The sequence below is a fragment of the Malaclemys terrapin genome, chromosome 6, assembly GCF_027887155.1.
Source record: "Malaclemys terrapin pileata isolate rMalTer1 chromosome 6, rMalTer1.hap1, whole genome shotgun sequence".
Lineage (NCBI taxonomy): Eukaryota > Metazoa > Chordata > Testudines > Emydidae > Malaclemys > Malaclemys terrapin.
The window spans coordinates 16889254-16911110 of record NC_071510.1 but is presented as its reverse complement, the minus strand read 5'-3'; the positions used below and the strand labels follow the sequence as shown (position 1 = coordinate 16911110).

At 44.2% G+C, this 21857-nt stretch overlaps 1 protein-coding gene across 2 annotated transcripts in view; it reads left to right on the top strand.

Annotated features, from left to right (window-relative positions):
• The window catches only part of ACO1 (aconitase 1), a 48214-nt gene extending 26899 nt beyond the window's left edge, over positions 1-21315 (top strand). For both annotated transcript variants that reach the window (XM_054031695.1, XM_054031694.1), the window contains exons 7-21: positions 861-1000; positions 1630-1801; positions 2452-2552; positions 3511-3627; positions 4842-5001; positions 8857-8992; positions 9662-9746; positions 12545-12701; positions 13256-13380; positions 14063-14167; positions 14606-14748; positions 16314-16461; positions 17852-17974; positions 19272-19457; positions 20534-21315. In XM_054031695.1, the coding sequence (XP_053887670.1) occupies positions 861-1000; positions 1630-1801; positions 2452-2552; positions 3511-3627; positions 4842-5001; positions 8857-8992; positions 9662-9746; positions 12545-12701; positions 13256-13380; positions 14063-14167; positions 14606-14748; positions 16314-16461; positions 17852-17974; positions 19272-19457; positions 20534-20647 (2012 nt within the window). In that variant the 3' untranslated portion in view covers positions 20648-21315. The remainder of the gene's footprint in view (positions 1-860; positions 1001-1629; positions 1802-2451; positions 2553-3510; positions 3628-4841; positions 5002-8856; positions 8993-9661; positions 9747-12544; positions 12702-13255; positions 13381-14062; positions 14168-14605; positions 14749-16313; positions 16462-17851; positions 17975-19271; positions 19458-20533) is intronic.
• The last annotated feature ends 542 nt before the right edge of the window (positions 21316-21857 follow it).

Below are 21857 nucleotides of genomic sequence, written 5' to 3'. Positions count from 1 at the left end.
GTTCTTTGGAGCATGGGGACCGTCTTTTTGTTCTGTGTTTTTGGGTCCTGGCCTGTGACTGGGGTTTGTAGTGCTAGCTCAATACAAATAATTAATAATTATTACGTTGGGAAGATTCTTTATAACCATGGCCTCATCTTCACAAGGAAACTGTTACAAATAGAGTTGAAAAACAATCGAATAGTTGACAACTTGAGAGTGGTCAGGCTGCTGGTGGGCTGTGACCAGTGCCTAGCACCAATATCGTCTTTCTGTTTCCTGGTACTCCCCCATCTGCCTGTATCCATCTGCTGACTCTTGGCTTGCACTTGTATTTAAGCTCTTTGAGGCATGGGCCATCTTTTTGTTCTGTGTTTGTACAGTACCTAGCACAGTGGGTCCTGGTCCATGACTGGGGTTCTAGGTGGAAGGTACTAAAATAATAAAACCCTGACTGGACAGTGTAGAGAAGGCTCAGTTGTGCTCAGCAGGTATGGACCAACTCTTCTGCAACTAGTGTTTACTCAGGACCAGCTATCCCTGTGTTGAGCCCAACATGTGCTTGTCTGCACTGACCAGCCAGCCTCATGTCCGCTAACCTGACTGTGTTTAAACATGATTCAATTTCCAAATGAAAGTGAACCCCCAAGGGCTAGAAACTTTTTTTTTTTTTTTTTTTTTTTTTAAAAACAAAAGCTTGGAACAGCGTAAGAACGTCTAAGAAATATCCCCTAGGACCAGCTCACTCCAAGCCCTGCTGTGTGGTGACTTCTTTTCCCTTATTTGCAGTAATATTATTTCACTGGGTAGTTAACTTTCAGCATGCATTGCCTCATCTAAAAAATAAATAAATCTGCTTTTGTCTTGCCAATTGGATCCAGGTGTTGGTGGCATTGAAGCAGAAGCGGTGATGCTGGGCCAGCCAATCAGCATGGTGCTTCCTAAAGTGATTGGTTACAAGTTAATGGGAAATCCTCATCCCCTGGTAACATCCACAGACATAGTGCTCACCGTTACCAAGGTAACCGACATCTGTGCCATTGGGATTTCTTATAATGGGCCATAGTGCAGCATGTGTGTTCATGGGGTGATCTTAGAGCGGTTGTATACAGCAGCCTTAGGAGTCCCGTCTCTGGGGCTGCCATCTTGATTTCATCTTCTGAGACCCAACCATGCTGGGCCTGGGCTGCAGTAGTTCTACAGCTCCTTCCCTCTTGCCTGCTGATCAGCCGCACCCGAGATGGGGTGGAATCAGCATCCGGTCCTGCTCCCTTCCCTCCCCCCACCTATCTGATTGGATGGGACAGGAAGAGCTGGCACTGCACGGGCTCTTACAATCCTCATTGTTGTCCTGGTCACGTTTGAGACCCAAACCTATTCCTATTGATGCTAACAGGAATTTTTTGCCATTGTCTGCAGTGGTAGCAGAATCGCGTACGTATGGCCTGTTTGGCATTGGGTTTTGAAGCTCTGTTACACACCAAACAAAACCCTGGTCCCAAATGGCCCAGAACTTTGAGGAAGCCTGGCTTCTTGTCTGGAGCAGAACCCCATAGGCCCGAACTGTCTCTAGTGCGTACGGCTAATGCAGTCGGCATTCCGCGGATTAGCAATGGCGTTTGAGTACCTTTGTTGGTTCATGTATTACAGCATCTTCGCCAGGTCGGGGTGGTGGGTAAGTTTGTGGAATTCTTTGGGCCTGGCGTAGCCCAGCTGTCAATTGCTGATCGAGCCACCATTGCCAATATGTGCCCCGAATATGGAGCAACTGCAGCTTTCTTCCCAGTCGATGAAGTCAGCATCAGGTACCTGATCCAAACGGGTAAGTGCAAAAAGAAACCAGAACTTGAAGATCCAGATTATAAACCTGGGCTCTGACAGTTAGTGGTACAGGGCCTGCCTCTGGTGTAACTCCATTGACCAGAATGGAGTTACTTCAGAATCTCACTGGTATGAGAGAGATCAGAATCAGACCCATAGTGCCATGCATTTGGTCCTAGCACCTTCCTAAACCTTAACCTTGGGCTCGGCAAAGAATCCATTTAAAATAATGTATATGAGCTACAGTGTAGGGTGACCAGATGCCCTTTTTAAAGGGACAGGCCTGTTTTTTGGGGATTTTTTTTCTTATATAGGCACCTATTACCCCCCACCCCCATCCCATTTTTTCACTGTTGCTATCTGGTAACCCTACTACTGTGTGTCTCGGGGTTGAGCCCGTATGAACTCCAACATGTGAAACTTTCTGCGTAGAAAACATTAAGAGTTCAACTCCAACCTTGGAATGCAAGTAACAGTCCCAGTTAACTTATCAAAGATCCAGTGACTTTTCTCTTCTGGCTTTTCTAGTTAAACATGAAGCTGATGCTAATACGATCTATCCCATTCAAGGCCCCATTCTGCATACTTAAAGTGCCCCAATTTCTTTGTCTTGACTGGTTCTTATTTAGCTATTTCTGGATTTCATTTTAGGTCGTGATGAAGAAAAAATTAAGCACATAAAGAATTACCTTGTGGCTGTGGGGATGTTTAGAGATTTCAATAACTCCACTCAGGATCCAGATTTTACCCAGGTAGAGTTCTGATCATCATTTAATCTTGTACCTTCCTTCCTTTATTTCTCTCCGACACGTACACCCCTTCGCTCTCCTCTCTTTCATTTTATTTATTTTTGTTGTTCTCAGTTTCCTCTTTTTTAAAGAGGAATTTTCACAAAGCAAGGAAAAAATTAACAGGACTCTGATTTTTGTAATCTCATCCCAAAGCACGCCCTGGTCCATTCCGTGACTGTATAGGCCAGAATTTGAGGCAGCCTCATGACCACACAGAAAACTTGAGGGAAATGCTGTCCAGCAATCTCAACCCAGTTGATTTATAATAGGGTGGCATGGATTTAAATGAGGACAGAACTTGCCCCCAAATATCTCTTAATAATTAGCAAACAAGGCAAGATTAAAGGGATTTGATCTTCTCTGAAATCTTGTAAATTTTCTCTAATTGCACAACTTTATCTATAAACCAACTATCAAAATGGTGAGCAAGAGGCTACTTGCGTGATCTTGTGTCCTACCCCTGTGCTAGGATTTCCCAGAATGCTTCCTGATGCTAGGATTTGTCTTGAGGGTGGGGGTAAAATTTTCAAACCACCTCAAATCTGTTTGTTTTCAAAAGTGACTTCGACACGTATCGTATTGGCTTTATTTTGAAAGTCAATGAGACTTAGGCTCCTATGTGCCATTTTGAAATGGGGACTTGAGGGGGCTGTGAAATTTTTTCCTTGGGAGCTAACAGTATCTGAGCTTGTCACTCGCTTCAAATGGCTTTGAGAAATTTTGCCCTTAAATGTGCCTTCAACTCTCTCATGCCGTCTAGGATTCAGTAAGGCGCTTAAGCGCATGACTAGTCAGCGGGACTGCTTGTGTTGAGCATTGCTGCATTGGGACCCAGTGTCCTTTAGAGCAATGTATATTGTATTATTTGGCTCATTCCTTGGTAGTAGCTTAGAGCAGTCCTGTTCCTCCCGTTGAACAGGTTGTGGAGCTGGATCTGCATACCGTCGTGCCTTGCTGTAGTGGGCCCAAAAGACCTCAGGACAAAGTAGCTGTGTCAGAAATGAAGAAGGACTTTGAGACCTGCCTGGGAGCCAAGGTAAGGGCACGTGGCATTGCAAATGGAAAGATGTTTGTCTTCTAGAAGCTATCTGTAGTGCTTAGTCACTAGACAAACAGGTCTGCGTCAATCAGTTCAGGACACTTTGTGTACAAATGACCTTGCATGAATGTTGCTTCCTGGTTATTTTCAACGGTAGCCTAGAAGATAACGCTAAGGAATAAGTATTCTAAAGTGGTGGTTATGGGTCATGGGTAGTCCATGGATCTGCTCCTGGCCCATTAGTGAAGCGTTTGCAGTATTGACTCAATCTGATAATGGCATACCAGTCTGAGACTGCAGGTTTCCAGAAGTGCTTTTTGCCCAGCTAAAATAAAAAAAAAAATCCTAAATGCCTTTTGCAGTCCATCCCGTTAAAAACAGCAATCAATAGAACTGCGTCTAGGATTTTGATTAGGACCCAAGTCTAAACACCCCTAAATTCTGGGGAATCTCAGACCTGAATCCAGATCTAAACTTTACAGCTCAGGCTTATTCCCTGTAAAAGCCAATACTTATGAAGAATGCTCTGGTTTTCAAATCCAGCTGAACGCTCCAGGTTTGCTATGCCATTCAGACTTTCTATCCCAGTCCGTAGCATTGAGAAGCTAGTTCTCTCCCCTTTTTTATAAGACTCAACCTTTTGTCTAGTCAGCTAGATCTTGACACAAACTTCAGACCACTCAGTGCTAATTGTATGAAATCTTGGGCATTCGGGCCAAAATCCCAGGTCTGACCTGAGTGACCCGGCTCGGGGAGTGGGGTGGCTTCCTAGATCCTGATGTTGTGCACTGATGTACAGTCTGATCTGGGATCCAAGAGACACAGGAGCAGAGTAAAGGAGTTCTGGTGTCTTCCTGTGCAAAATCCCACCCTGTGTTCTACTGCAAGAGGCTGTAGATCACCAAGGGATGAGAGGGTAGGATTGGCCCCAATTAAGCAAATGTGACAGCCTCCATGTTGGTTGACATGCTGGGGACAGAAGCAGGAGCATCCCGAGTTTAAAAGCAAGAGCTGCTACTTCTTGTGCTGAAGCTGTTACACACTCATCTTCTGTGGCTTGGGCACGAGGGGGCCTATAACACACAGTGTGTCACCAAACACTTTTCCTTCCCCTTTTAAAATACAGCTGTTTTCTGGTACCATTCTGTCTCCCTTTCCCAGTTCACACGCTAACCATCATCTCCCTTTGTTTTGATTGTCCCCCTTTATAGCAAGGTTTCAAAGGATTCAATGTCGCCCCGGAACGTCACGGTGACCGTGTGAAGTTTGTTCATAACGGCTCTGACTTTGAGCTCACCCATGGTTCGGTGGTGATTGCTGCCATTACCAGCTGTACTAATACCAGCAACCCCTCGGTTATGTTAGGAGCTGGTAAGTGTGTCTGATCATTTGCCTGCAGCAATTTCTCTGTAGTTTTAGGTCTGGGTCATAAAAGCAAACCCCATTGTCATTGAAGGAATCACATCCCTTTATGCCAGAGCTGAAGTTAGCCCATAGAGTTGGCAAGAGGAATCCAGGGACCAATATTTGGGCTGATACCTGGAAACTCTGGCTGCTAATCACATGTTTTTTTTCCTTGCGCTGACAAGTCTATAAGTGTGGTAAGTTTCATTTTGCACTAATTATCACCTGCCTCTGCTCTCTCCTTCAGGCGTTTGATGCAGTGCTAAGCAAGGGTGGTGTCAAATTGCTTTGTCTGTATGGTAGCCTAGATCAGGGGTTCTCAGCCTTTTTCTTTCTTAATCCCCAGCTCCCCCGAAGATGCCATAACAACTCCACGGCCCACCAGTGCCCCAACAACTGTTTTTCTGCATATAAAAGCCAGGGCAGTTGCCTGGGGCCCCACACCACAGGGGGCCCCGCAAAGCTAAGTTGCTCAGGCTTCGGTTTCAGCCCCAGGTGGCGGGGCCGGGCCTGGGCTTTAGCCCTGCACAGCAGCACTTAAGCTTTCTGCCATGGGGCCCAATGAGTCTAACATTGGTCCTGCTTGGCAGATCCCCTGCAACCTGCTCACGGCCCCTCAGGGGGCCCTGGACCCCTGGTTGAGAACCACTGGCCTAAATAATGTATGTTTCAGTCCGGCTGCCATTCAAGTCAATGGTGATTTTGTAATGGATTTTAGCTGGAGGCTAGGCTCATGTATGTGTTGGAATTTGTATTGAACTGCATGGTACGCAGTCCCAAGAACAGCATTCTCTTCAGTCCCCGAGGTTCCTTGTTCTAGATCTAGTACTCCGATAGCAATGATGAAACTCTTCAGCGGTCATTGGATGCTTCTGTCTGATGCTCACCCTCCCATTCATGCCCTGGGGGAAAAGGGAAGAACTTCTCACTCACGTTCCTGGTTTCAGTTTCTTGTTTCCTTCTCTTCTCTTTTCATCTTTGTGCCAAATGCTGGCTGGCCGCCATGTTTGTGCATGTGCCAGAAAACCTTGGGTGGAGGAATGGCCTCATTTTGCCCCAGTTCTGGCTCCCCTCCAAAGAAACACAGAGGTGACTCTGCTGTTCCTCTGTGATTGAAGCTGTGGAAGGATATTCAAGGTCAGAACCTTGCGGGAGAGGGGATGAAAGAGAGCAGGCAAGTGGGTGTAATTTGTGTAGTTGCTCCAGGACCTGGTTGTGGGAGCACTCCTCCTCTCCCCCCCCCCGACCCTGCCGCACTGCTCCTGCCAATCATCTGGGTGTGGGAGGGCAGTTGTGCACTTGTTCAGGACTGGCCAGAATAAAGATGCATGTTCACACTGCTGTTGCAAGTTGCACATTATGCAGCACTCAGGTGGTCGTCATGTTTGGTTTGTTTTCCAAATAAAAAACAATTGCCAATATTCTAGGCTGAGCGGGTAGCAATGCCTGTAGTTAAGGCTATCCATTTTAAGACCCTCTTTTCAGTTGCTTATAACTTTGCCAGACTTAAAAGGTTTGGCTAAAACAGTTCAGCCCAAGCAGCCTTAATTTGGCTCCCTTGTGCATGTGCATTAGGGTAGTTGTCAATTACGTTGTCATATATTCTCCCTCACTCCCAGGATCCCTGCCTCATTCAGTGCGCAGGATGGACCAGCTCTGGGGATGAAACAGGGTTGTGTAATAAAGGAGACTGTCTGTCTGTAAAACCTGGAGCTCATTTGTTGCACAAGTTGGAATTTGGGGAGTGAATGAGGCAGGGAGCTGCAGGAAGAGGCAGGATGGTTTCGGGAATTGGAGTCTGTGCCTGCCTCTGCAACAGAGTTCCTATGTGATGCTGAGCAAGTCACTTAAACCAAACTATTCACATGTGGTCACTAACTGTTCTTCATTCTTGGCTTGAGACCCTGGGTCTGATTTATAGAAGTCCTGAGTGCTTACAGCTGCAACTGAATCAATGGGAGCTGTGCTTTGAACATATAAAGTGCTATATAATAAGTGTGCTGGGAAATCAGGTCCTAGACATGTCAAATTGGGCACCCAAAATCGGTGGATGATTTTGACCTTAGTCTCTCTGCCTCAGCTCCCCATCTTTACTAATACCTCTCCCAACCTAACGGGTGTTGTGAAGATAAATTCACTAATATTTATGGAGAACTCAGACATTAGAATGATGAGTGCATAGAGAAGCCCATGAGGAAATAGATAATTGTCTTCAGTGTGCAGTAAATAAGGCTTGGGGCCGTACATTGCACAATAAGGAGAAAACAAAATATTGAATAGCTGCTCATTCAGGGAGCACTATCCATCCCATGCACTGAATGAGGCAAGGGTCGTATGGCAAAAATAGTGATCGTGCAGTTATAAAGATTGTATCATAATACGGGCACACACGGGAGCCGAATTAAGATTTGCACAAGCAACCTTAATTCTGTCACTGCCTAACTTTTGAGTGTTGGTTTGACTTGCAACCTTAATAATGTTCTTTTAACAGTTTTGTGTGTTTTTAAATAGGTGCCATTTTCAAACTGGGTGTCTAATGTTAGGCTCTTAGGCCCAGATTTTTAAAGGTATTTAGGTGATGCTGTACTCAGCGTCGCAATGCCTAACTGATTTAGGAGCCTAAATCTCTTTTTCTTTTCTCTCTTCCCCCCCCACCCAAGGAATTTAAGCATTAGGGAGTAAATTTAGACTCATGCCTCAATCCCTTTTGCAAATAAGATGTAGGTTCCTAAATCAGTTAGGCATTGCTGTGCTCAGCATTGCAAAGCCTAAATGGCTTTAAAAAAATCTGGGCCTTAGTTTTATCTCAGCACCTCAGTGTAGCCCAATTTTCAGTTTCTGAGCACCTGCAGCTCCCATTGATGTCTCTGGACGCTGTGAGCGCTCAGCACCTCTGAAAGTTGGGACGTTTTTTATTTAGGTGTCAAGCCTAAATAAAAGCCTTCAATTTGATCCATTAGTGTTATCTGCAATGACCTGGTGGTCTGTTTGCATCATCCAAACTGACCACGGCAGCTGGCAAAAACTAGCCACCTTTTGTTAGCAGCCTCATCGGAGGGGTCACAGGTTTTAGAGACACTGAGCTGTCCTCTTGCCCCAGCGACACAGAGGTGGGCACTGTGATCCAGCTTGCAGGGCTGCTGTGAATAAATGGCAGGCTTCAGTCTCCAAAGCTGTCAACTCTGTACCATCAGCACTGAATTCGCCTGTCCACAGACAAAAGGAATAAAATGTCCAAGAGAAGAATTCAGGCTCTGGGTAAATATATTCTTGTTAACAAGCTCTAAGAGCTGGACTGTGATACAGTGCTGCTTTGAAAGGGTCACACTCCGAAGGCAATTAGATAATGCTGCTTAAACAGGCTACACATTGTGAGACCATTTGCTTACATCAAGGGGCCAGATGAACTTATGCCAGTAGTTAGTTCAGCCCTGGCTCACCAGATTGTCTTGTGTGGAATGTTTTATGGCTCCTCTTCCCTTGTTTAATGCATAGAAATACCTCCTAAATTGATCAAGCACCTTATCTTATACTGGTATTCTTCCCGTGTGTGTGTGTGTGTGTGTGTCTTTGAATGTAGCTGCACACAGCTTTCCATGGAAAATGAAAGAAACCAGTACCACAGTTCATCAAAACATTGGGAGTCCTGGAACTTAAGCACATGGGTTGCTGATTCAAAACAGTCAAATGGCGGAAATAGAATCTCTTCTGTTTTAAGCTATTCAAGAAAGCCATCAGACGATTTTTTGGTGGTGGTGGTGTTTTTTAAGGTGGATTGTGCCATTGCCAAGAACAATCACAGGTGCCCTTTGTGTTTTGCAGGATTGCTTGCAAAGAAAGCTGTTGATGCCGGTCTTACTGTGAAGCCATACATTAAAACCAGCTTGTCCCCAGGCAGTGGGGTTGTCACTTACTATCTGAGGGAGAGTGGAGTTATGCCTTACCTTGCTCAGCTAGGGTAAGAGGGGATTTCATTTTAGTCTCAAGGCTCGTTGATGCCTATTTCCCATAATCCTTGGCAAATGTAATGACTGGGCAAGCAAAGCATTTGCAGCAAGTGATGGACCATAAGACAATGATGGGTGTCCACAGTTTGAAAGGCATAGCTGAGCCCTTCGGGCTAGATTCTCGACTGTGTAACCCAGCCCGCCCCATTTGCTCAGCTGGCTATTGGAGCCTTCTATTTCACTAAAGGCTACTTGTTGTTAGGCAAGGGAATGGCTTATTTCTTAAATGTAATTGTTCTAAACGAGTATCTCACTTAAGACTTCTAGGTCAGGAATTTGTCCTAAGCCTTGGCTGATGATAAACCATATGGTCTCCAGTATGCATCGTTGCAATCACATGCACTAATGACTGTTTGCATGCAAAACATCATACTCATCGCAATTTTGTGTGCAAGTTAGGTGCACAAATTTGTGCACCTATCTACGCTTTTTTTTTTTTTTTTTTTGAAGCAGCAAAAGAATTCAAATGACCATCAGACAGTTTTCTGAGGAGAAAACGATATTGAATAGCTTGTGTTGTAACGCGTTTCCTCAAAGTGGAAATTGCCCGATCGTTTGCTTTATCAATAAGTAATTAATATCTATCTTGTGATCACTAATATATTTAATACTGTCTCTAGGTTTGATGTGGTGGGTTACGGGTGTATGACCTGCATTGGGAACAGTGGACCTCTACCAGAGGCTGTTGCAGAAGCCATCACTCAGGTACTCAGCTGCTATTAAATCTTCTGCAGCATGCAATACTCGTGGTCTTTCAGAGACAAAATCACGTATTTATTTCACTTGGTCAAGAGATTGAGGTACATCTCAAAGGTTGCCAAGGGATCCATGCAGGAGAGGGCTGTGATACTTAAACTCAGATGAGAACTCCCTCCCGGCAAACAAAATGGCAAGCTGCAGCAAGAGCAGGAGAGCCTACTTAAATCATCCTGTGGTGCAGCCTTAGAAAGCCTCAGGACGGTGATCCCCACGAGAAGCTCTCTGGTCAGCAGTGGGGAATGTAGAGTTCTATCTGCTTGCAAGGCAGCCAGTCGCTGAGTGCGAATGAAGTTCTACCATCATCGTTGGAGATTCTGTAGAAGCCAGCTTTATAAAAGGGAAAATGCTCGTTAGTTGGGATGTCCTTGTTTTAATGCAGTGTAGCTTTCTGTCTAATTAAAGAATGAATGGGTGTCTGGAAATGGAACAAATGTAGCCCCCTGGAATAATATCCCCCACCCAAATGACTCTGATTCTGTTTATAAATGGGTCTGTATGGCTGGATTTGTGGAGAGAGAGGCCTACGTTTTCAAACGTGACTAGTGGTTTTGGATGCTTCAGTTTTTGGGTGGTCAACTTGAGATACCTTTTTAAAAGGGGCCTGGTTTCACTTCTAGGAGTGCTGAGCGCCTGTCCTCGGAAAAGCAGGCCCTTTGAAGTAGAGCAAATCACTACCCACCTTTGAAAACCGAGCCTTCAGACATCTCAAGGGAGTCTGGAAGCACTTCTCTCCCCTTTGACCACTAGAGACTTCGGACCAAATAGAACCCCATTATAAGAGGGTGCAAATCCATCAACTGCAGGGTTGTTCCAGTCAGTCTATACCAGGACTGAATCTGGCCTCTAGCTTAAAATCTTGAATAGATCACAGGTGAAAAGGGGCTGGGTCTCTAAAATTGTCTCCTCATAGGAATGTTTCTGTGCCAGAACCAGGCATCTTCACTTGACTGGCAATCTCTTCTCAGCCGAAGCTCAGAATTTGATAGCAAGGTCAAAACTGATGTTTCCTACGTGCATTTTCTAGTAACCCAAGGGCATTAACAGGGAAAAAACCAAAGTTAAGCCTGTGTTTTGGAGAGGCAAAGAGGGTTTTCTGCTCACCCTGTGGGAAAGGAGACCCTTCCGACTAGCTGAGGGCTACGTAGCAAGATTCTATTTTATTGTGTTTTCCTGTTCAAAATGTAGCTTTGCTTTGGGATTCAGAGGTCATCTCTTAGCCAGGTTTTGCAGTCTTTAATGTTAACCAGTTTCACAACTGTGTGGTGATGAGCTTGTTTGTTTGTGGATGTGATGTCTTTGACTTGCATGTTTAAGAAGCTTATGGAGGGATTTCTGTGTGTAAAACATTTTTTTTTCCCTGACAAAATAAGCTTCTGTTTATTCCCTGCTGTGAGTAACAAACAATGTCAGGCCACCGGTATGAATATATTTGTCTTTAATAAAACAAATAAAAGACAGTGGAGCAGTGTAAGCTGGTATTGCTTTGTATGTGGCCCAATCTTTGAATCTCTCATTCAGCCATACTGTAATGATATTAATTCATTCAGTGGCTGTCTGTGAGGCTATCGAGGTGGTTTGTAGCCAGACCTCTTGCAGGCTAATATTAGGCTACGTCTACGCTACTCGCCGGAGAGCGATCAATCTATCGGGGATCGATTTATCGCGTGTAGTGTAGACACGATAAATCGATCCCCGATCGCTCTCCCATTGACTGCTGAACTCCAGCTCGGCGAGAGGCGGAAGCAAAGTCGACGGGAGAACTGCGGCAATCGTCCCCGCGCCGTGAGGACGGGAGGTAAGTCGAACTAAGATACGTCGACTTCAGTTACGCTATTCTCGTAGCTGAAGTTGCATATCTTAGGTCGATCCTCTCCCCAGTGTAGCCCAGGCCTTAGTGTGTTGGGTTGGTTCAGGGCTTGGATGGAAGACCTCCAAGGAACACTTCAGTGCTTCAGGAACAAGCCTAGATATCAACGCCACTAAGGACCATTTTGATGATTATTTGGATTGCAGTCCAGGACTGGGGCTCCTAAGTCCTGAACAAACACAGAACAAACAGATGGTCCCTGCCTTCAGGGTAATACAGGACAGAGACAATGTGGTGTTGGTAATTCAGCAGGTGTTGCTGAGCCATTTCCTCAGAGTAGAATTATGGAGATACCCATCTCCTAGAGCTGGAAGGGACCTTGAAAGGTCATCGAGTCCAGCCCCCTGCCTTCACTAGCAGGACCAAGTACTGATTTTGCCCCAGATCACTAGGTGGCCCCCTCAAGGATTGAACTCACAACCCTGGCTCTAGCAGGCCAATGCTCAAACCACTGAGCTATCTCTTGTGCTGGTGGCAGTACTGCCTGTTGGGATAGCCACAAAATGTAGGTCCTGATGCCTTCTGGTCAGTGCCGATCCCTCTGGCAGGAGTGCTCCCCGGCTACACAGACCATGTGCCACCATTCAGCCATTCTTCTGCAGTTTAATTACGTAAACTGCTCTGTTGCATGCTGTTCTAAGCTGTATCGTGCTGTTTGCTAGCTGCCCTGTCCCCCAATCCCATGACCTGTCCATGACTTTTACTAAAAATACCATTGACTAAAATGTAGCCTCAATCATATACAATCCCAGAAGGCTTTCCTTTCCGTTGTTCTTTCCTCTGACTCTAACCATACAGCCATTCCAAATACATTTGAGCCAGAAGGCCCTTGACTTTCTGCTGCTTGTGTTCACTTGTCTCTACCGCTGTCTTGCAGGGAGACCTCATAGCAGTGGGCGTGTTGTCCGGAAACAGGAATTTTGAGGGTCGCATCCATCCCAATACTCGTGCCAACTACCTTGCCTCCCCGCCACTGGTAATAGCCTATGCTATCGCGGGGACCATAAGGATTGACTTTGAGATAGAACCTTTAGGTAAGAAACTGCTGGGATTTCTCCCCTCTCCCCCACTATTTTTCAGTCAATTCAACTGATATTAAGTGAAGAGTCCAGAGGGGAGCAGCGCTTATGTATTGGTTTGGGAGGAGCCCAGTGAGGTGCATATGAGATGCAAGACGAGCAGGTGTTGGATCAATCGTGGCCACTAAGCGCACGTGGAGGAGAAGTGTGTTAATAGCACCAATAGTCTGAACCTAGGGAAGCTCCTTCAGGGGAATATTGGGTGCTGTGCCTCTGCAGGCTCAGTGGGGCATGGCAAGGCAGACCTGAAGGACACCTGCTTTACACAGCATCTCCTGGCAGACCTACCAGAAAATACCAATGGGAGTTCACCCTGACAATATCATCATCAGCTTCCACGAGATCCTAGTCCACCGGGTCAAAGCCAGGCTAGAAAGCAAAGGCAGCACGGTCCCTGAGTGCTGGAGTACAATAGAGAATAGTGGGAGTGGACAGCACACAGAAATTGGATCACTTTTTCAAGTGGAATGTTTGTACACAAACTCTTAAGTGTGTGTGGTTTCTTATAGGAGTAAATGCAGAAGGGAAGGAAATTTTCCTGAAAGACCTGTGGCCAACAAGAGACGAGATCCAGGCCGTTGAACGGCAGTACGTCATTCCAGGGATGTTTAAAGAAGTCTACCAGAAAATAGAGGTGACTCAGTTGCCTAGTGTACTGCATTAACTGACTTTTGTACTTCAGCAAGAAGAGCTTCAGCAGCTGTTTAGTAACGTCTTTCTGCTAAGGAAGTAATGAAGCAAAGTAAGCTGTCATGGGATAAGAGGGAAGGTCCTTTCATGGATTGGTAACTGGTTAAAAGATAGGAAATGAAGGGTAGGAATAAATGGTCAGTTTTCAGAATGGAGAGAGGTTAATAGTGGTGTCCCCCAGGGGTCTGTATTGGGACCAGTCCTATTCAACATATTGATAAATGATCTGGAAAAAGGGGTAAACAGTGAGGTGGCAAAATTTGCAGATGATATAAAACTTCTCAAGATAGTTAAGTCCCAGGCAGACTGCAAAAAGCTACAAACGGATCTCTCAAAACTGGGTGACTGGGCAAGAAAATGGCTGATGAAATTCAGTGTTGATGAATGCAAAGTAATGTACATTGGAAAACATGATCCCAACTATACATATGAAACGATGGGGTCTAAATTAGCTGTTAGCACTCAAGAAAGAGATCTTGGAGTCACTGTGGATAGTTCGCTGAAACCATCCACTCAATGTGCAGCAGCAGTCAAAAAAGCAAACAGAACGTTGGGAATCATTAAGAAAGGGATAGATAATAAGATAGATTCTTCTGAAAAATTTCATGTGAGTTTCTGTTTTTCAGACAGTAAATGAATCCTGGAATGCCTTAGATGCGCCATCAGATACACTATATACTTGGAATCCCAAATCTACATACATTAAATCACCCCCTTTCTTTGAGAACCTGGTAGGTACATTTTTTTTCTCCTTTCCAAAGGATTTTCTGTTCACTTCCAGGGCAGTTACACTATATTCAGGGCCAAATTCTCCTGTTAAAATGGTGTATAGTTGGAATAATCCACTGATGTGATACACAGGTGGAAGTCTGGAATAGGTTAACTGGGCCAAATTCCCTCAGTGTGATCTTTTCCCATTCAAAAATAGCTTAGATCAAAAAAAAAAAAAAAAAAAAAAAAATCCTCCAACACAACTAATGAATATTCAGAGGGTGAGGATTTGTTTGAAGAATGGGTGGATTTTTTTTGACTGGTTAGTTTAGCTACCTTTTAGTGCACCTCCCACCCTTTCCAACCAACTCAACAAATTCCGGGTCACTTTCCTTCTTTTCTTTAATTTATTTATATAAGAATGATTATAGTGATATTGCATTTTGTTTGCTTGCTAGACTTTGGAGCTTCAGCCCCCTAAATCCATAGTTGATGCCTACGTGCTCTTAAATTTGGGAGATTCTGTAACAACTGACCACATATCCCCAGCTGGGAATATAGCAAGGAACAGCCCTGCTGCTCGTTATTTAACCAGCAGAAGGTAAGTCAAGTTAAATGCTTTATATTTTCCTTCTCATACACGCCCTTTTTGCTCCTTCCCCCCTCTTGCTCTGTGGTTCAGTGATTGTACTGTGCGTGTCAGAGGGTTGAAATTCACGTGCCTTCCCACCCTGCTGTTTTCATCTTCTTGCACCTGCCAGGAGCTCTTCAGAAAGAGCTGCTCCTTCTACTCTCCAGAGCAGCTGCCTTCCTAGGATCACATGGCAAGTGAGCAACTCTCACCTCATGTCCTCCCTTGACTTTTCTGCTTCATGCTACAGTATGAGCTGGGTCAGCCAGTGCAGAGATAATAGGGAGCCATTTCCCTTCCAACTAATCCAGCCAAATCTTGGTTCCATTAAAGTCAACACCAAAACTTTCATAGATTTCAGTGGGACCAAACTTTGACTCTAAACACATTTCCTCTATAATATAGGACTCCTTCATTGGTCGAACCAGGACATCCTGAGCTACAGAAGCTCTTGAGTTCAGATCTTCCTTGGTCAGAGTAGCTGCTGCCACTGGCACAGGCTTGAGAACCGGGTGCTCTTGCTTTACTGTTATATGGGAGGACTGGAGTTTTGTCTGCCAGGCCTTGGGCTAAAGTTGGAATCTTCTCTCAGGCCTGACTCCCTGTTCAGTTTCGTGCACACGTTGTGCCTCTGATCCCTAGTCCATCTCTCTGAGCGGCACGAGTTTTGTTTCTGAAAACTACAAGTATACTTTTTTTAAAAAATCATGGCTTTGGTAACAAAAGCCTTTCAACAGGTTTTTTTAATGAAATGTGCTAATGTACCAGAGGTTACTGAATGCAAATTACTCTTGCTTCATGGGTGCAAGTCCCAGTGATGTCAATTGGCTTGAAAGTCTAAAGTCCCATACTATATTTGTTTTGCAACTTGTGTATGTTAAAGTAACACTTTGGATGGATCCCAGTACAAACAGCCCTGCTCTATGCTATGCATCTGTTACTGGCTCAGGTAGAAGGAGACCTGTGTGTGTTTCTTTGGGAGTCATGTATAACTCTTATGCTCTCTGTATAAATTAATATTCCCTTGTACACCCACCCTTACTGTTACCTTTTCCCCTATGTATCGGTTAGCCTGCCCCAAAGAGCTCAAGTTCTACTGATTCGAACAATGCCTTGCATAATGGGGCTCTGGTCTGTGGGTCCTATAGCAACAGAAGTAAGCAGTGGTAGTGATTAAGTAGCAGCTAATCGGAAGGGATTGCTATTGGTTCTTGTGGCTAAATGCAGCCTGGTTCCTATTATTGTAGCACTGCTCATGTGTTGCTTGGGGTAACAATGCTTTGGCAGCCTCTCTGGCTAGGTCCAGGTTACATGCTTGCGCTACAGTGGGCTGGTAAGAATGATGTTGAAATAGAAATAATGAACTGGGAGCTGGTTCTATACTACACTGCTGGGGACTATGTGAGTGCTGGAGAGCGCTTTCAAACCAAGTTAAAAAGATGACTGGCTCTAGCTTCAGAGATGCCTCTTCATATCTTATTTCATGCAGCCACTTCAGTTTAGAAATAATCACCAGTGTCTCTTTTTTCTAATAGCTTGACTCCTAGAGAGTTCAACTCTTACGGCTCCCGCAGAGGTAACGACGCTGTCATGGTCAGAGGAACGTTTGCAAACATTCGCTTGTCAAACAAATTCCTCAATAAGCAGGCACCCCAGACCATCCACTTCCCTTCTGGAGAAACAGTGAGTACACTGCTTGATCCACACTGGGGCTGCCTACCTCAGGGCACCTAGCTAGTTTGCCTGCAGTACTTACTTTGGGTTTAAGGTGGTTGGGGGCTATTTCCTAGTTTTTTGGGTCAGATCCTCATCTAGTGTCCACTGATGTATCGCCACTGACTTCAGTGGAACTATGTTGACTTACTGAGAATCTGTCCCTTTAAAATATGAGAGCTTTCTCTAGAGCATACATCTTTATCTATTTATAATTCTGTATCTGTCTATATATTGTGTGTAGCAATATCTGTGCAGTAGAACCCTCAGAGTTACGAACACTTTAGGAATGGACATTCATCATTCTGAACAAAAGATTGACTTAATACAGCTTTGAAACTGTACTATGCAGAAGAAAAATGCTGCTTTTAGCCATCCTACTTTAAATGAAACAAGCACCCAACCAGTTCTTACCTTGTCAAATTTTTTGAAACTTTCCCTTTACTGTTTTATGTTTAACACTGTGCTGTATTTAGTTTTTTTAATCTCTGCTGCTGCCTGATTGCATACTAATGGTTCCAAATGAGATGCGTGTGGTTCACGGGTCAGTTCATAACTCTGAGGCTCTACAGATCTATATATATTTATATAGCTAGATATATATTTCTAGAGATCTCTATAACCGCGTTTAAAAGAGAACTAGATAAATTCATGCAGGTTAAGTCCATTAATGGCTATTCGCCAGGATGGGTAAGGAATGGTGTTGCTAGCCTCTGTTTGTCAGAGGGTGGAGATGGATGGCAGGAGAGAGATCACTGGATCATTGCCTGTTAGGTTCACTCCCTCTGGGGCACCTGGCATTGGCCACTGTCGGCAGACAGGATACTGGGCTGGATGGACCTTTGGTCTGACCCAGTACGTCCGTTCTTAGATTTCTCTCTATAGAGAGAACATAACAGCATGGGTGTGTAGACATGCAGTCTTTACCAGCTCTCATCCCAACATAAAAATACATCCTCCACTATTAATGGCTATTTGCAGCTCTGCCAGTAGCACCTGTGCTCTTCTGGGCACCAGTGAAGAGAGAACACACAGTATAATTTGGGCTGGGGTGCATAAGTGATACTGGCAGTGCTGTAAATGGCCAACACTCTATGTATTAACTGACCTGCTAGACTATTTCACATGATGTTGTTGTTCTACATCTGTATCCACTCGCGTTCGGAACAAAGCACACTTTCATGGTGTTGTAGGCTAGCTCTGTTGCTCTAGGCTGAATGGTGGTATTTTGCATGTGAGAGATTATGGAAGGAACAGTTCTTAGAGCACCCTTCTGGTAGACTTGGAAGCAGCAGAGCTCTTTACTTCATACATACCTGTGTCCCTGCAAGGCATCTAATGTATCTGGTATTCCTTCCAGCTGGATGTGTTTGATGCAGCTGAGAGGTACAAGCAGGCAGGCCATCCCCTCATTGTGCTGACTGGCAAGGAGTATGGCTCAGGAAGCTCCAGAGACTGGGCAGCAAAGGGCCCTTTTCTACTGGTGAGTGACTCTGTAGTAAATGGAAGTGGAGAAGTTAGAACCACCCTTCATTGTTCACTTCTCCTAGATGCTTGTGAGTATCCTGTGCCTAAACTCCCCATCGAAGGTCAAGAGTGTAAATTCATAAGGAATATTCCAAGGAGCGTCTGTCTGTCTCTAATTCCAAGTAGAATGTTACTGTCAATCACTGAGAGAGACCAAATGAAAGGAGAATTCAGATTATTGCCTATGCTGGTTAAGAAGGGGCTGCCGATGGGAAAACTGATTTGCCTTTGAGAACAAAGCAAACAGTTATATGCACAGCAGAGCCTTTGCAATACCGGCAGTGTTGTAGCCCACAACAAGAGCTATATACTAGAGAAGCCAGTTATCCCTCCTAAGGAAATTCATACTTACCCAGTAAACAGGTAAGTTTCACACTCTTAAACAGGACTTGCTATCGCAGAAGCAATAGCATACAACTGAGATGACCAACACCACTCTACAACTAACCATCCACCAAAGGCAGTAGATTGCCTACTACAGGCGCTTTGCAAATTATTCCCCCAAGCTCAAGTATGATTGTGTTGGTTTGTGCATGACACTCCAACCAAAAAGGGGCTGAACTTGTAACTTACTTATTTACCTGGACTTTAGAACTCTGTTCTGTGGCTGCACGGTACCAAACGCTGACAGGATGCAGTTGGTGAGGGGGGCTCCTATGTGCTGTTCATATATAAATAATACATTTTGGAAAGAAGAGCCCTGATCTCACTACCCAATGGAGTCTTGTCCTTAGCTTCAATGGAGTAGAAGGGGGCTTGGTTTCATTTCCCACACTTGCACTTTTTCCAAGAGGCTGGGTTCGAATAAAAGTTTGTTGAAACTGGGAGTTATTTAAGGGATCGCTGTACTACATATGATCAATGGTGTGACTGCTGTTAACAGTGCAGCACTTAGTAGTGGAGACAGGAGCATGCTATAAACCAACATCTATGCACAGAACAGAGGTCACATGGCCCAGAGCACAAGCCTACTTAGGCTGCCCGTGTGTGTGCTATGAGTCTTTATTTCTCCCCTTTCTAAAAGACAATATGGCCAAGGTTTTCAAGACCCCAATATACAATACCTTTAAAGGAGCACTTTCTGAAAATGAGGCCGCTTGGTGGTGGTTGGAACACTCAATCACTAGTCACTTTTGCAAATCTCTGCCTACAACTCTACTGTATGGTAATAAGGAGAATTTTCCCAACCGCCTATATAGAGAGGCTATTCTAAACCTACAGTAAACACAGCGGAATCTGTTTGCATTTCCCAGGGAATTAAAGCTATTCTTGCCGAGAGCTATGAGCGCATCCACCGCAGTAACCTGGTAGGAATGGGCGTGATTCCCCTGCAGTATCTGCCCGGAGAGGATGCCGAGAGTCTAGGTCTCACAGGACGGGAACGTTACACAATTGTCATTCCTGAAGAACTTGCACCAAGGATGAAAGTCCAGATCAAGGTAATCAGGAGCCTGTGGGTTGGATTTTCAAAAGCACCCTTGAGTTAGCAGCTCCAACTCACTCTCTCACCTTCCAGTATTCTTGGTCCAGCCCCTGCTATGGTGTAAAGCTTGTTGTGTGGGTGCCACCTTTGTAGAGAGGCTGTGTGGCAAAGAATGAAGTCCATAAAGTGTACTTCATGCAACTACTCACTACTGATGTAGTCTACTGAATCTTAAGTTTGACTTCCTCCACCCATATAAAGTGTATACTTTGCACAATACAGTCAGTGCCACATAATAGCAACATATAGCTAAACTGTGAGCATTAATACACTAGGGCCAAACAAATGGTGAGCATGTTTTTAGATGAGATTTTGGAAAGGGCCCCACCACCTTTGCCATAGTGTAGGTTCAAAGTAGTCAATAAGTCTAGTTCTGTATAAGTTATAGGGGTAGGAGCTGGCTTAATTAAAAAAAAAACTGCAAGGGAAGAACTACAAATCCCAGTGCATCACTTAATGCATTTGAAACTATATCTATCTAAGTCCACAAAGTGTGCACCTCCTTGAAATGCTTAGCTTGGATAGTTTTTAGTATAGAAACAGTGATTAACCTTTTTTTCCTGATTCCCTATCCTCTCTGTGCCAACACCACAGAAAATGAGGCTGCAAAAAAGTTAATGGAATTAATATTTTTGTCACATTACTGAAGCCAAGAGTTTAGAAACATTAAATAGTTGTATTTAGACAATAAAAGCATGAAGAGTTAACCACTTTAAGGGATACAAACTTTCATGTTTAAAGACACAAGTAAGTCATTTTTTACTAGATTCAGGTAGAAATTTTATCTGGAGATAAATTATTCCATACTTGAGTTACTGGGTCTTGTATCTGGCTCTGACCACCGTCAGATAAGATACTGGACTAGGTAGACCACTGATCTGACTCTGGCACTTCTGCACATTACTGGGCACTTAATGTTTGTTATTGCTACAGAATGGCTTCCAGATCCTGTTGCACTTGGCACACCTGCAGAACGTAGTTATTCAAATAGCAGGATGTCCTCTGTTAATGGTCTCTCTCTAATCCCCACAGCTGGATACAGGGAAAACCTTCCACGCCCTCATGAGGTTTGACACGGATGTGGAGCTCACTTATTTCCGCAATGGTGGCATCCTGAACTACATGATCCGTAAAATGGCGTCCTAATTTAAAGCAACAGCAAGCAACTGTCCAGTTAGAAACCTGCCTTTGATGGCCACATGAAAATGCCCAATAATCATGGAACTTAGAAGTCTAAACCATGAAATCAGTTGTTTCCTTGTGGACTGTATTCCCCAGGGGCTTGTTTACAAAGGTAGAATGTGTTCAGTTTCCTGACACAATCATTTATTTTTCCCAATTAAATACCTGTTATTTTTTTGTATGGTGACTAGATTCACTATTCTAGTATGGGGCGATGCAGAAAGTGGATCTGTAAACACTGCCAAAGCCTGTTCTGTAACAAGTGATGATTTGTACATGGTGCATTTAGTTTGATGACACCGGTCAGTCAGATGAGTACAGTACTGTACTCATCTTAGTTTCCCAGAAACTGACAGGGTACACTGGGATTTTAACCCCTTTCCTCTCCCTCCCCCCCAATCTGGATTAAGTGTCAGAGGTTGGCTCTTTCCTATTTAAGCAGCATTTGATCAGAATCCCTCTCTGAGAGGCTAATGCTGAAATTAGTAAATTGCTTAGCTCGCTCTTAATTACAAAATGTGAATTATCTTCCTTTAAGAACATCTTCTCTAAGCACTAGGTTTCGTTGTGACAGTGGACCTTTTGGGGGACAAATTTCTAAGAGATTAAAATCTATTTTCAAAAAAGTTTGACCATAGCATTGGACTTTCTTTGCATACTGATTTATCTTCAGCAATAGGGCAATAGTATGTTTGAGAAGTACAGTTTGATGATGTTTCTTCAGTGATAAACATCCAACCTACAAACTACTTACAGGTAAGTAGTAACTACTACTATTACAGAAATACTGCAATATTTTGTAATGCTAATATTGCTAGAAGAATATTGTTTGACTCTTTGAAGACTCCACATTTTGGTTCTAAATAAGTGTCTAATACCTACACATGAACTCATGAGACCTCGCTGCATACACACTGGGTGTAGTGGCTTCTAAAACATAGTCCGTGTTACTAAAGAGGCTCCTGACCTATTACCATTTAGCTACTCGGCAGGAGGTGGGGACACTTTCATAGATTTTTAAAGCCACCTGCATCAAGCCTATAACCTCTTATTTGAATTAGAAGATCTTTGGGCTGGTCTTCATGGTGTGGTAACATGCACTTAGTTTGTGTGCATGGACCCTGCTAGTGTGCTTTAGTGTAGTACAATTTCTAACTTTGTAGTAACAAAGATT